Source organism: Amia ocellicauda, chromosome 4 (genome assembly GCF_036373705.1).
Source record: "Amia ocellicauda isolate fAmiCal2 chromosome 4, fAmiCal2.hap1, whole genome shotgun sequence".
In the NCBI taxonomy this organism is placed as follows: domain Eukaryota; kingdom Metazoa; phylum Chordata; class Actinopteri; order Amiiformes; family Amiidae; genus Amia; species Amia ocellicauda.
In genome coordinates, this window is record NC_089853.1 from 24356772 (window position 1) to 24371129 (window position 14358).

Sequence of the window (14358 nt, forward strand, 5' to 3'; positions counted from 1 at the left end):
TTTCAATGACGGGTTTTGGTTAAAAGTTAATAGTGAATGTAAAATGTGCAAATATATTTTTGGGAGCACTAATACGCATGCTTCTCCAGCTTGCTTGGGCTATTAGTGGGAAGTGGAGTTGACAGGGTGGCTTTGGGAACATGGAGGTAAATTAAACATGGTTATTTTGCGTCATTGTTGACAGTGATTTCACAAAATGGACATCTGATACAAACATTTTTAATGCACAGTTCTAAATGAAGTTATTTCTTTAATATACAACTCTGAAGCAAAACAAAGGACATCTGTTCAGATGTAAGAAACGCCTACTGTATTATTGCATTTTGGCACGTTTTACATGGGACGATAGTAATAACATTTTAAAGGGCTGAGGGTATTTAAAATAAGGGATTACATGCAGACTCATAATATTTATGCATTCTTACAAACACACTCTAATTCATGGAAATTAAGGAAAGATTTGTGAAAATTAGCGGAACTCTGAGAAAGTCAGCATCAACAACAGCCGTCTTTGGTGATTAAAATAGATTTATTTTTAAATCCGATCTCAAAAGAAAAAAACTTTACATGGTTAGTTTTCTTTTAAAATGCAGAAGTGTTCTTTATGATTCCCTAATACTGACCCAACTTTAAAAATCAGATCTTAAGTGATGATTATAGTAACAATATGTCTACTAAGAAATCAAGTAATAATAATATGCAAATGTTTTCAAAACAAGCAACATTTAGTCATATTTTTTGTGTGGGTGTGGTTCTAATGTAAGCAATGCTTTTTTCCAGGCTGTTTCTGGACAACAGTGACCTGCAATACAGTGAGGAGGATGACAACATCCTGGGCCAGGGGGGCAGTGGCACTGTGATCTACAAGGCCAAATACAAGGGCCAGGCTGTAGCAGTGAAGCGTTTCAAGTTCAAGAAGTGCCGGCAGCAGTCGCTGGACTCCAGCACAGGTCAGAGCACCGAGAAATTCCGGAGAGGGGTCAGAGTTCGCGTCGGAAGCCCTCAGCATGAATGGAAATGCTCTCTGAGGATCGACACACACTGAGTCTCGCAGCTGCTGGCAATTCAACCACTGAATCTGAATCTGAGGCTTCTGCTTATGGTGATCAAAGCCTGCCTGATTCAGTGGAACGTTGTGGAAATGTTACTAGTAAGGTGTGAGTGACATCGCTACACCCGCTAACATGTGTCCTTTATCATAGGCCATGAAACTGACGTTTGGCCATTTTTTACAACTTCCCACCACCACAAAATACAGGATGTGCCTAGGTAGAACAAATATGTTATCTCTTGAAACTGAGCTCCCATTGGGCTGAGACATCTTTGGCTAGTTTTATACATAGCCCCATGCTGCAATGCAGCACGCTCACTGCTTACCTTTATAGGCACACATTCAAGTTTCTCTTCTATTGCATGTAGGTTTCAGCATCCCTCTCTTTCCTTGTGCTGTTGTGGGTTGGTTTGTTCTCTGATCAGAGATGCTTCTAATTTTCATGCCCATTAAATCATGAAATAAATATATGTATATTTGTATAGCTTTCACCTTACTATACAGGTTTTCAAATGTGCTTTTCTATTGTGAGTAGTTATTTACCTGTGGTAGGGGCTTAAGAGTCCACAATAACTTGAGCAGCATGTGTACTGGCCATTAAGGCCATTTACTTTTGCCTATCAATTCAAACAGTCTCGCATAGATTGATAGATAGAAAAATGTCAGTAAATTGCTATCCTTATCCTACGTTTTGTTTTAGAAACCTTATTTGCAGCTCAAAGACATAGGCCTGTGATTGTGTAAGCATTATGCAGATTGCAAGGTCCTCTTTGTAATAAATACAGCACATGTTTTTACAAGACTCTTATGGCCAGGGTAGTATTTAATGTTTTAGTTAAAAGCAGTTGTTATTAAAGTAATGTAAACCCACAGAGACACCTGTTCTTTTATCCTGTAGATTAATAATAGGGTGCAGCAGACCTTGTTTATAGAAGGTGCTGTTTTTCCCTTCTCCTTTGTATACTACAGTATACACATACACCGAGTCTTCATTCTAGTGTATTTCTTCACAATTGGCTCTAAGAACATTGATGAGTGTTGTCTGATTGGTACTGAAAGGAGTCATATTGAGTAAAACACATTTTGTGTTGTGGATGTTTTTGTTTTGTAGGTGTAATAGCTGGCATTGTACCATTGCCACAATGTGTTTTCTACAGGCCTTTTTAACCACTCTGTGTATCAATTATGGCACAGTTAACACTTTCCATCCAGATTATATGATGTGAGTCTGTAGTTGCTAGTTTATAGATCTCAAATGTGTTGCTGAATCTGCTAGTTTTATTCCATAAATATGAAGCCACTTTACACACATCTATTTAACAGATCTACTGTCAGAAATTTAATACTGTCCTGCAGATTGTTTTATTCTGTACAGTATTGTCAATTGCATTTAATGTACTTATCACCATTTGCCATTTCTGCAAAGTATCTTTCTAAATGAGCTGCACACTGTAAATTATATTGAATGAGATGGGAAGCATAGTGTCTAACAGACATTAACCAGCTGTAGACCTACCCCCAAATGCTCACAAGAGATTGTGATATACGAAACTCTGTCTGGAGTTTAGCTTCTAACCTCTTTGCAAGGGCATAAATATTTGGCAAGAAACAGGAAAAGATTTCACTTAAAAGGAAAACGGCTGTTGGTTTTGCAGTGTTATGTTCTTGGCCAGCTGTAGCGAGTGACATGTGGAAAGACTTCAGGATTATTTGGCATCGTCTGAGCTGTCTCACACAGTGCCTTCTGAGGTTAGGGATGGAGGTGGCAGCGTGTAACATTGAGCCTCCTAAATGTGAAAGAAACCAGTGTTTGAGAATATTTTTTATCCTATTTTGTTTTAGACAAAAAAACCATGGAAAAGGCAGTATAAATCTACAAAAAAAAAGAAAGCACTTAGGGCATTCTTTTCATACAGCTCAACAGTAACTTAAAACTCCTTCACAGAGTTTATAGCAGCTCTGCATGATCTCTGCAAAGATTTTTTTATTTTTTTCTTCAATGAAGTCATTAAGTTTGTTGGACTTGTAAATCAGTGTAGTCACATTGTGGTTATATTTCATGGCTTTTAATCTGTGTTTTTAGGAAGAAATGTCCCCCCCCCTGGTTTTTCGGTTCTTATCAAGGCTATAACAAGCCTTCAGTGTGTAAAAAGTCTCCTTTAGGTTGGTTGGATTTCATTTTATGTGAATTTTGCTTTAGCCCAAGTTTTTACAAAAGTTGGCTTAGCTGCAGAAAGTATGTGTGATTATGCAATATTTACTTGAATAAATACACAGTGGGTTTATTGAAGGGAAATTATATCACCTTTGTTTGTTTTTTTGTTTTTTTCTCATTGAAGAGGATGGAGCAGTGCATGGCATGAAATACATGAAATCAGGCGGTGAAGAAACATGTTGCCATAGGGAATTGGGAAATGTCACGAAAGACCGTTGGTATCACTGTGCTGTGTGTTAACGTTGGTCTCTTTCTGGTTCAGATTCCATGGTGAAACACTTGCAGGCTATGGATGCTTTGAAGAACTTCTCCGATTTCCGGCAGGAAGCCAGCATGCTCCATTCCCTGCAGCACCCCTGCATTGTGGCCCTGATCGGCATCAGCATCCACCCCCTGTGCTTCGCGCTGCAGCTGGCCCCCTTAAGCAGCCTCAACACCGTGCTGGAGGAGCGGGCGAAAGGTGAGAGTGCTGCCGTGGAAATCCTGTCAGATACTAACATCTCTTCCAAAGCAGAATTCATTACAAAATTATATATTGTAGAATTCTTTTTTACCTGATTTGTCGTTTTATGCCTGTTACCTCACAATTGCGCACCTTGACAAAGATGTCAGTATCCTTACATTCAGTTTTATAATACTGTGATTGGTGTCACCATTTTGTTGTCTTCAAGACTCAAGACTGCGATTGTAATATGTCCTGAGACTGTCCTATTGCCTGTTTATTTCCCCACAGGAGTTCAGTTTATGCCCTTGGGTCACATGCTGACCTACCGAGTAGCCTATCAGATTGCAGCAGGACTGGCCTATCTGCACAAGAAGAACATCATCTTCTGTGACTTGAAGTCCGACAACATCCTGGTCTGGTCTTTGGAGGTTTCAGACCCCATGAACATCAAGCTCTCAGACTATGGCATCTCCAGGCAGTCTTTTCACGAGGGGGCGCTGGGGGTGGAGGGGACACCGGGCTACCAGGCCCCAGAAATCAAGCCTGGGATTGTGTATGATGAAAAGGTGCCTAATCTAATTCCGAACACTAAAAATGTTTTGCTGCCTTTATATTAGGCCCAATACTCTGTGCATTTACTGCTACAGTGTGTAGACTTGTTTGTAGCACTTCCCTAAAAGTGTTTTTTGTTTTACATTTTTTAGAAAGACAGATCACCCCCCCGAGACCTGTACACTCTCCAGAGAGTGACACTCACCATCTGTTTTTATAGAGGTTTAAATCTCAAGCAGCAAAATGCTCAAGTGAAAATGATGGATCCAATAAAAGCACTTATGCCAGTATATTTCCCCCTGGTTGAAAAGCGGTGCTATGCATATTGACTACCTTCTCTGATCTAGTCTATAGTTGTATCATGATCTGAATATAAAAATGTTTTTCCCTATTTTAGTGATTAGAAATGAAAAAAAAAATGTGAAAGTGTAGGAATGCTTCACACAAGGTTGTTTTGTCAAATAATATATGTAAATGTAAAACCATTACATATATAATACCTAACAACGTATGTGATGCAATTATCTAAGCAAAAATCTGAGTGGAAATGATGTAAACCCACATGTTATTAAATTCACTGCAGCCTGAAAGTTTCAATTTAAACTACTTGTAAATCCATTTTGCAGACAAGCATACAGTACATGAAAGTACTATTTATATGTATTTTTCATCAGTAGAAAAGTGGTGTGCCGTGGAGAACAAATATTGTTTATTAATCCACTGTTAAATAACTTGTTTTTGTCAGCAAAATTGTTGTTTAAGTTCAGTGAGTTGGTGTGAGATAAGGATATTGTATTTTACTTGCATGGTTCAGTAAATAAAACGCTTGTGCATCAATACAGTTGTTAATATACCAAACGCACATATAAAATGCAGCTGACCTGTTGTATACCTCCCAGTGCTGGTACCAGAGATTGGAGCTATTTCAGACCACGGGACAATATGACTCAATAAATTGTTTAAGATAGCCTGAGGTCTCGTGTATCCCAATCTTCTGAAACGTTTACATTTGTCTACACTTTTTGTATACAGCTGTGTATAATTGCCATTTTGAAAGAGTAATCTTTTTGTGTGTGTTCCCCAGGTGGACATGTTCTCTTACGGCATGGTCCTGTATGAGCTGCTGTCTGGGCGCAGGCCGGTCCTGGGACAGCACCAGCTGCAGATTGCTAAGAAACTGTCCAAGGGGATCAGGCCGGTGCTGGGCAGCCCAGAGGAAGTGCAGTTCCACTGTATGCACGCCCTCATGCTGGAATGCTGGGACACCAAGCCAGAGAAAGTGAGCTATATTTCATCATTGTATTCTTTTAATCGCCTACAGAATAGTTTAATGAACAAAACAAAACTTACTGTTGGTGGTTAATGCACTACCCCAAGAAAAACAAAAAAACACCATTCCAAGAAAAACTTGTTTAATTATAATACAAATTCCTCAGAGCATTCACAAGTCTTTAAATAACACGGCAGTTCTTAACAGCGTAAAAGCTGTTGAAGAGGAAGTCATAATTGCAGTCAGTGAGCAATCTGAAATACAGAAATAACTTCAGTGAAAATTCCAGTGATGCTAATTTTGATCAATCAGGAAGAGCTGTGTGCAGGAGCTGAGCCCCATTAATAAATTCAGGAAATTGTTGATGTTGCACAACTCTGGAACACCTCACCATGACAGAATTGCAAACATAACCTGCCCATCTGTGTCTAAATACCTTCTCTGTTCACATGTTGTTCACAGCGTCCCGTGGCCACGGCTTTGCTCAGGCAAATGCAGGAACCCAGTTTCCCATCCTTTAAATACCTGCTGCCCTGCGAGAGACACAGCCAGCTCTTTCTGTCCTCAGAGCAGGAGCACAGTGCCGTATTCTGGGACTCGGACAAAGACGAAAGGTTTGTTTTTTCATGTGCTCAAGCTGGAGCCTCTGGTCTTTAGTCTCCTGGAGTAATCAACACTAACATGGTTTTTAAACTTTCCCCTTCAAAGATCCATGAAAAATCCTGTTTTCCTTGTCTGTAGATTGTTAAATTGCCTTTTTCTAGCAGCTTTTGCTCATAGTTATTATCACATAAAAGCCTTTTTGTAAAAACCTATTTAGGTCCCTGAATAAGGGGAACAGTAATGGAAACCTACAATTAAGGTTACTGATGAAAAAGGTTTTTCAGTCATGTTGTTCATTTTAGATGTTTGAAAGTTTATTTTCCCCTTGACAAACTGTATCGAAAATGGACGGTACGTAACTGAATGGTTTAAAATTAGTTTGGCAAAGTAGTTAGAAAATCAGTGTTGTAGCATATGTAGATTTTATTTTTAAATGGTCAAAGGATTCCTAGAATATCACGGTTAAAATAAGATGGTACTTTTATAAAAGTCATAAAGTACATGGTATATCTGCACACACAATGCTTATAGGAGGGGCTAGTGTTACCATCTGTAATTTATGTTTTTGGTTGAACACCACAACAATACAGGGTTCCAGGGCAGTGAAGTCTAGGTTTTATCTCGACATAGTTGTTACCTATTATCACTTCTCCGTAAAGTACTGTTCAGTAACGGCTGTCAGAGCCAAGCAGAGCATGTCTGAAGGATACGTCTGGGCCTCATTAACCATTGGAAGAACAGGAGCGAGTTTGTCTGTAATGGTTACGGAAGATGTTTGTGCCTACTGATAACCCAGCTGTCCTGCCCTCTGCAGTGCAGTATAGAGCCATGTCAAAAGGCCTGCATGATTAAACTGAAATGTAGCTACAGTGTTACTCTTTGTTTGGAAAAGCAAGTTAGACAAAATGGAGAGCTTACCTATCAGTTGGCATACAATCTGTGCAGTAAAATAAAAAAACCTTGGTAACATTTACTTTCTGGGACATAATATAAAAGGAACCAGAGCACATAACGGTGAAAATTATGTTTTTGTTGGAAGCACAGTGGAAGTGGAGATTTTGTTCGTTCTATATTTGTTTAATGCTTTCTATTGCAGGAATTACACAGTGGTGAATGTAGACAAAGGCCAAATGGAAGTGCTGAGAATGGCCTGTCCTGGAATGAAGCTCAGTTGCCAAATGAAAATAGAAAATACTCTCTGGACAGCAACTGAGGTGAAATTCTGCTCCTCTGTATGAAAAGACATGAGTTTTGGAATCAGAATGCAAAATCAGATTTTAAAAAATAGTAGTTGTTCCTAATCATGTCTTATTTAATATTCCTGCCTGAATTAAATGCTACCAAATTATTTGTATAGTTTAAATCCATAACAGAACAAAACAAAAAGGTCAACTGCTAAAGCCCCTTTGGTTGATTGAATTCTTTAATATTGTAAACGCTGGAATCCCATCTAGTTATGGCCTATTTGATGAATTAACAGTTCATTCAAGTAGTCCTTCCATATCTCTTCAGCAATTAGTAGTTGGCATTATTATTATTTTTTAATATTTTTATTGCAGTGTGAGAATGTGCCCTTTTGCCTGCACAATGTTGTCTCAAAGACTGCAGAGGTCTAATTCAAATGTGTGTTTTTTATTTCTAGGACCAGAATATTTATATTTACAGTTTGAAGGACATGTGTCCACTGAGTCACCCACAGAAACTGCTTTCCTGCCCTGCCATAGTTACCTGCTTATTTTCAGTGCCAGCAAAAGAAGAGGTAATAACCCAGCCTGAATTCTACTTGAAAGTCATAGTGTAGCTTTTTGGTGGCGATATTAAAACGTAATTATTTTAGGTGAATACATTAGTGTGTGTGTGTATATATATATATATATATATTTTTTTTTTTACTGATTTGATACTGACTTTTTTAAAACCTGAAACTTGTTTTTTGTCTCACAGTATTGGATCAGATTTAATTGCACACATAAAGGTGTTTCAGCCAGTGTGGGAAAGTAGGTTTTATGGTCCCTTACAGGAAAGTCTCCATAATGACCTCTCCTCCTACTCCCCACCCCCCTGACCTGGGTATCTATCTTGATAATTAGAAAGCAGATTGACCTATCCAGGTGTCTCTTATAGTCCAAACTTTCCACCATCTTTGCAATTCACCACAAATAGTTTTAAGCACATGTTTCAAAACATATACAACTTTGATGTTTATTACTTTATAGTCTGGGTCTTTAGTTGTGTCGCAGTGAAGTTAAATGTCAAAAGTGGATTTCTGTATCTCATCGGTGAGGGTCATAAAACAGAAGTCACTGTGTCATAGAAGTCCAGCTAGACGTCCTTAAAACACTTTGGCCTGATAAACTGCTGTACCCAAACAGTAATGGTGAATACTAAACCAATGAAGGAAGGAAAGAAAGAGGAGAGAGAGAACTGGTTAGCCTTTTGTAGTCCCAATGTTTTGGAATTAAGTCACATTAAGAGGTTTATTTTTTGTCTGTTTTGCATTTAAGAAATCCCTTCAGGCTCAAGAATAAAATGTACAAACTTCAGAACAAAATACAAAATATAAAGTACAATAGAAAACTGTATTTTGTTTAAGACTTGGCAGAGTGATAAAATAAATAAATAAAATAAAGCAGGCATAAAGACTTGAAGACATGGGTACTGAGGAGACTGCACTACAGATGTGTTGCTTAAATGAACTGCTGAAAATGTCTGTCCTGTGAAATGTAATGGCTCCTATAAACATGGTCTTTCCACCCTTTTATGTGCTTAGACCCTGCCACTGGTGTTTGTGGGCATGGCCGACGGTCTGATAGCGGTGTACACGTTGATCAATGACATGCCCCATGACCGAGAGTCCTACCTCTGCTCCCACACGCTCAACAAGTCCTTCTTCAGGATTGTGGACGACGACCCGCGGCAGAGGCCATACCCCGTGACGAGCATGGTGCTGGTGAAGAGCGGCTCCGAGCTTTGGTACAACAACGGCCCCGGCATCCTCGTCATCGACTGTCTGACGCTGCGGCCAGCTAAACGTCTGGATCCTTACAGCGCGCCTTCCACGGTGATCTCCTTAGCTTCTAATTCAGGCTGCTGGGGAGAGGAGGCCGTCTGGTGCGTCGATGACCACACCAACACCTTGCTCATGTACCACGCGGCGAGCTACCAGCTGTGTGCGCGGTACTACTGCGGGGACTCCAACCCTCTCCGAGACATGTTCACCATCCAGAACCCGGGAGGGGGGATCTCTGCCTCTCCCACCACCCCCGAGAAGGGCCCTGACCCAGGCAGTCCTGGTGATGTGACCATCATCTACAACGAGGAGGCAGGAACTCAGATCATAATGCACCAGGACTCCTTGACAGACTACTGCTCCATGTCCTCGACGTCTTCTGAGCAACAGCTGTGTCACATAGACAGGTCCAGCTCGGGGGTCCTGAGCTCTCTGGCCAGCTCCAGCAGCATGCCCTTCTCTACAGACTGTGAGGACCTGGACCGCATGCAGGAAGTGACTGGCGACCCTGCCCTCCCCGAGACCACTGATGCTCCCCTGCTGAATGAGACCCCAGAGCACCTGCAGGCGGTGAAAGTCCTGGCAGTGAAGGACACCTTGTGGATCCCAAGGTAACATCCGCTTTTTGTTTATTCTGTCCGTGTTTGCGAAAGGGCAGGCAGTACGCTGCCATGCGCATGGGGAATATCTAATCTCTTTTTGAGGTTCAGATGTCAGCCATTACATCCATATTAAAGATACAACGTCAGCAAAAACACTCTGGTACGTGGACTGTGGTCTGTGCAAGTCATATTTGACTTTCAGAAGTACAAGAAATATTTAAACCCTTCAAATACACAGCTGAGTACATTCATTCTTGTCTGTCAACATTGATAATTATCTCGGACAAACATGCTGACACTAAATGCACTTGTTATTCCTGGAACGTTTTCCTTTCTAAACTGCAAAGTTAATTGTAATATTTATTTATAAAGTACTTGGTGGCACATCCATTTTTGTTTGGCTGTATTCCCATATGTGAGAAATATAGCCAAATGCAATACCAAGACTTAAAGGGCAGAGAGAGGTCTTGTTGTGTTCGAGATCTGCAGGAGGGAATTGGTTAAAGTGAGGGTGGCCAAATCCAGCCCTCAAGGGTCACATGTCCTTCTGCGTCTCATTCCAGCCAGAGTCTTAATTACTCCCTTCAACCAATTATTTGTCTTAACTGGATTAATTTGACCCTTTCCTCAGGTCTTAAGCAGGTGATGCTTTAAACAGACTTATAAAATGTAGGTCTCAAGGACTGACCTCGGCCTGCCCTGGGATAAAGCAGGCAGGCTGTGTAGTATTGCCAGTGTGTGCCTGGATCCCGTGTAATCTGTGTGTGTGTGTGTGCAGGAGCGGGGGGGACGTGATGGTAGTCGAACTGGAGAAGCAGATGGACGTCCAGAGAGGAAGAGTGACCGCAGTGCTGAAGGCAGCAATCAACGCTCAGCACGGGTGAGTCCCGCTCCACTCCGCGGTGTCGCCATGCGCTGCCACTACCAGCATCAATTGCTTTAAATTGGAAAACAAACTTATACATTTATAGATGATGTTCCTTTTTCTTGCAGGAGCAATTGTTTAAGTTAATTGAACTAGAAGCATTTCATGTAATGTAATCTGAGTGCATATTTCCTGATTTAGTTTAAAATCTTAAAATACATAAAATAATTAAAATCCTGTAACGGTTCTGCTTGAGTGATGTCCCATATACACTACAGATCCTTCCGTCATGTCATATCCAAACCTGTCAAATGTCTTCCTTGTTTGCAGACTTGGTTAAAAAGAAATGTATGCATTAATTTGCTGATTCAGCAATTCAGCTTCAATAAGGCACACAGAGATCATTCATCATGTAGTTAATGACTTGGTTGACTCTGTAATTATTTCTATAAAAGTTCTACCAGCTGTTTTCCTTTAAAAAGGACTTTTTGTTCAAAGTTCATATTTAAGCAATGGCGTTTCACACCATTATGCTGTAAATGGCTATAAAAGCCAGTTCCTTTAATAGAACCATAAATCATCACCCACCTGTGTTGCTGCTCAATAATGCATTTGTTACTTTTAAAATGATCGTGGCAGTTATAAAGCATTTAGTCACTTACAGAGACTGTATGATTGAGTGATGGTATTTCAGTGAAGATTTACTTTCATATCTTATATATATATATATATATATATATATATATATATATATATATATATATATATATATATAATTATGTAATAATATTAGTTGTTAATTAGTAATTATCATTACATTTTGTTGTATCTTTATAAATGTATCGAGTGTAATGGACAAAAATATAATCTTAATATACAGAAATGTTGAATATCGTATTAAAGGTGGGGCCTTTTTCATTGAGCCTGAATATCCTGGCACAGTTACTCGGGTTACACTGCCTCAGGGTGTGTCATTTCTGTCTGTAGTGTTCTTCACAAGCACAACTGAGTGTTTTATCAGCTACGAAATCACCAAATTAAATCCAGAAATGCTTCCTTTTATATTAAAAACAAAAAAGACACAATGGTAATATTGTAAAAGAAAATAGTTATTTATTAGATCAAATGCTTTTTGTTTTGTTTTGGGGTTTTTTCCAGATTAAATTCAGAGTGAGTTTCTTAGTGGCTTGTGCCATGGACTCCAAATAAACAGGGTGTTTGTGAAGCAAGTGCCCTCTGAAGGAACTGCTTCCTAGTAACGCCTTAATGATTCTAGGAAGAGTCGCTACATGTTTTTTTTTTCCTTTTTGTTCAAAAAGTGAAATGCCCCCTGTCTTTCCCTAGGATGCTGGTAGAGGCTGCCGTAGTTGCAAAGGACACTGTTGTGTGTGGCTTTCGAAACGAAAACATGGAGTGGTGCCTGGCTGTCTGGAGGGGCTGGGGAGCCAGAGAATTCGAAATCTTCTACCAGTCCTACGAGGAGCTGGGCCGCCTTGAGATCAGCATGAGAAAAAGAAGGTAGCTCTTGTGTGGCACGGGATCGGAGCTCTGTGAGCGACACGCTTGGGGGAATAGAGACTGACAGGCCTCAGTGTTCGAACCAGAGGGCAAGCATACTTTGACATCAGCAGCACAGGGTGGGAGAGAGGGAGAGAGGCGGGGGAGGGAGAAAATCGGGCCTCCCCTGCCTGCTCCCTGTCAATGCCATGTGTGTAGCTGCTGGGGATGGCAGCTCTGTAAGCTACCTGCATGACATGGGGTCGTCAACAACACACTACACTAGTATGTTTGCATCCCCGGGGCAGAGACTGCAGGAGACAGTCTGCATTCAAACTGGACCTTTTTTCCCGGGGCCTTCAGGAAAAACACAGAAAACTAAATACTGAATACATTAAATTGCATGATAGTTTTCTTCTTGACCGTCATACATACTTTGGGGAAAATACAGCATCTAAGAAATTATTGATAGTTAAAATTGTTTCTCTCTTTATTAAATAGCACCCTGTATACCAACATATTTAAGATGAGCTACAGTATGCAGAAAGTTCAGGAAAGAGAGAGCTGAAGGATTATCAGCCTTAGTTAAAAAAAGAAACTGCTCTAATGTACAAAGACTAAGTGTTTTGGTTTTGGTGCCAGAGAAAATGTATGTAGCTTATTCTGTCCATAGTAATAAGGGTTGTGGAATTTACAGTGTAATGTACAATACAAAATGTATATGATGATATTATCTGCATGTGTAAATAAAACTAAACTGCACTGTACATATGAAAATAAATATCTACCTGAAACGGTCACAGGAAATAGACTATTATAATTATTATTAGTAGTATAGGTGGTGGTGGTAGTAGTATGAGACTGAATCAAATCAGCTTTCTTCAATGCAGAATTTGATCCAGCAAATGAAAAATGATATCTTCATACAGAGCTAAACTGTAGTACTACCTACTTGAAGTAGGTAATTGTCATCTCTCTATTGAATAATAAATAGGGACTGTATTTACCCACGTTAAATTAAGTGTCTGAAGCTCATAGAGTATAATTGTACGGCCTCACCTGGTCCTAGTTATAGTATTTTAGAGTTGGAAACTGTAAACAAACTGCTTTTGATTCACCTGGCCTCACTCAGTGGTGTGTGAGAGTCCAGTAAAGAAAAGCAGTTTTATATTAACATCATGTATATTTTAAATTAAAAAACAAATGTTAAAATAGGTAACAGTCTCATTTTCAAATTAAACAAATGCAATGACGGTATAGAACTAGAACTGGATTTGTCAGGAAAAACCCTCAAATAGTTTCCTCGGAAATGCTTAAATGGAGATTGGACTTTTTTCCCATGTATAATACTTCTTTCTGTGCTTCAGTCCGAGACTGAGTCATGCCATCATCCTACAGCTGACAAGGCAAGGCACTAAGTGAATTTGGTCGATACGTGTAGCGGCACTGTCCGCACTCCCTCCGACGAGGAACGTGAGCCACTTGTTATTGACGGTTATTGAGGATTCACCTGTGGGAGTGGCAATGATTTTTGAAGGGAGTCAATATGGTTTCAGTAGCCCATTTGTCAAAAATTAACAAGCATGGCCCTGCACATCAACAGGCACGACTGTGGCCATTTGCAGGAAATACTCCCCTTGTGTAGTGTTGGCCAACTCTGGTCTCGCTCTGGTCTATCCCAAACAAAGCTCATCAGCAGTCTGAACAGCGGCAGGAAAGCGCTTTTCCAATCCAACCCCCCAGGGTCACAGCCAAGATGGTTTGATAAGTCTCTTCAGACATAGGAAAGCGATTAGTGTTGTGGTAAAGGTTGGGGGAAATGAAAACCAGAAGACCCTATGGCCCTGAAGAACACCGATCCAGAAGAGCCTGGCCTTTTCCCAGTATGCCAGGTTGTAAACAGCGGTTTCAGATTTCACTGTCTGCTACACACTTGTGATAGAAGAATTGAAAGAAACCACATTAACCTACAAATTTAACCAAGATAAATTATTTTCAATGTCCTCCATGCATGTTAGGGAGAAAAAAAAAGTAGTGATGGGCTTTTTGGGAAGGGATTTTTCAACCCCTCACAGCTTGTAAAACACAGTTTCATTATTTTAAATACTGTTCTTACCTTTAAATATTTTAAAAGCTATGATCAGAGTTTACAGACTACAAGACACGTTGAAACAGATGGCCCTTCTTCCCAGTGTAATGGAGATACCTTGCAGCTGGGGCAAGGCCGAGGAGAGACAGCTAAAGCAGT

General features: G+C 40.1%; 1 protein-coding gene across 3 annotated transcripts in view; it reads left to right on the forward strand.

Moving 5' to 3' along the window:
* lrrk1 (leucine-rich repeat kinase 1) overlaps window positions 1–12917 on the forward strand; it is a 50503-nt gene extending 37586 nt beyond the window's left edge. For all 3 annotated transcript variants that reach the window (XM_066701524.1, XM_066701525.1, XM_066701526.1), the window contains 10 exons: window positions 781–950; window positions 3529–3726; window positions 4000–4277; window positions 5348–5542; window positions 5996–6147; window positions 7233–7350; window positions 7779–7895; window positions 8907–9757; window positions 10527–10628; window positions 11958–12917. In XM_066701524.1, coding sequence (XP_066557621.1) covers window positions 781–950; window positions 3529–3726; window positions 4000–4277; window positions 5348–5542; window positions 5996–6147; window positions 7233–7350; window positions 7779–7895; window positions 8907–9757; window positions 10527–10628; window positions 11958–12135 — 2359 coding nt within the window. In that variant the 3' untranslated portion in view covers window positions 12136–12917. The remainder of the gene's footprint in view (window positions 1–780; window positions 951–3528; window positions 3727–3999; window positions 4278–5347; window positions 5543–5995; window positions 6148–7232; window positions 7351–7778; window positions 7896–8906; window positions 9758–10526; window positions 10629–11957) is intronic.
* The last annotated feature ends 1441 nt before the right edge of the window (window positions 12918–14358 follow it).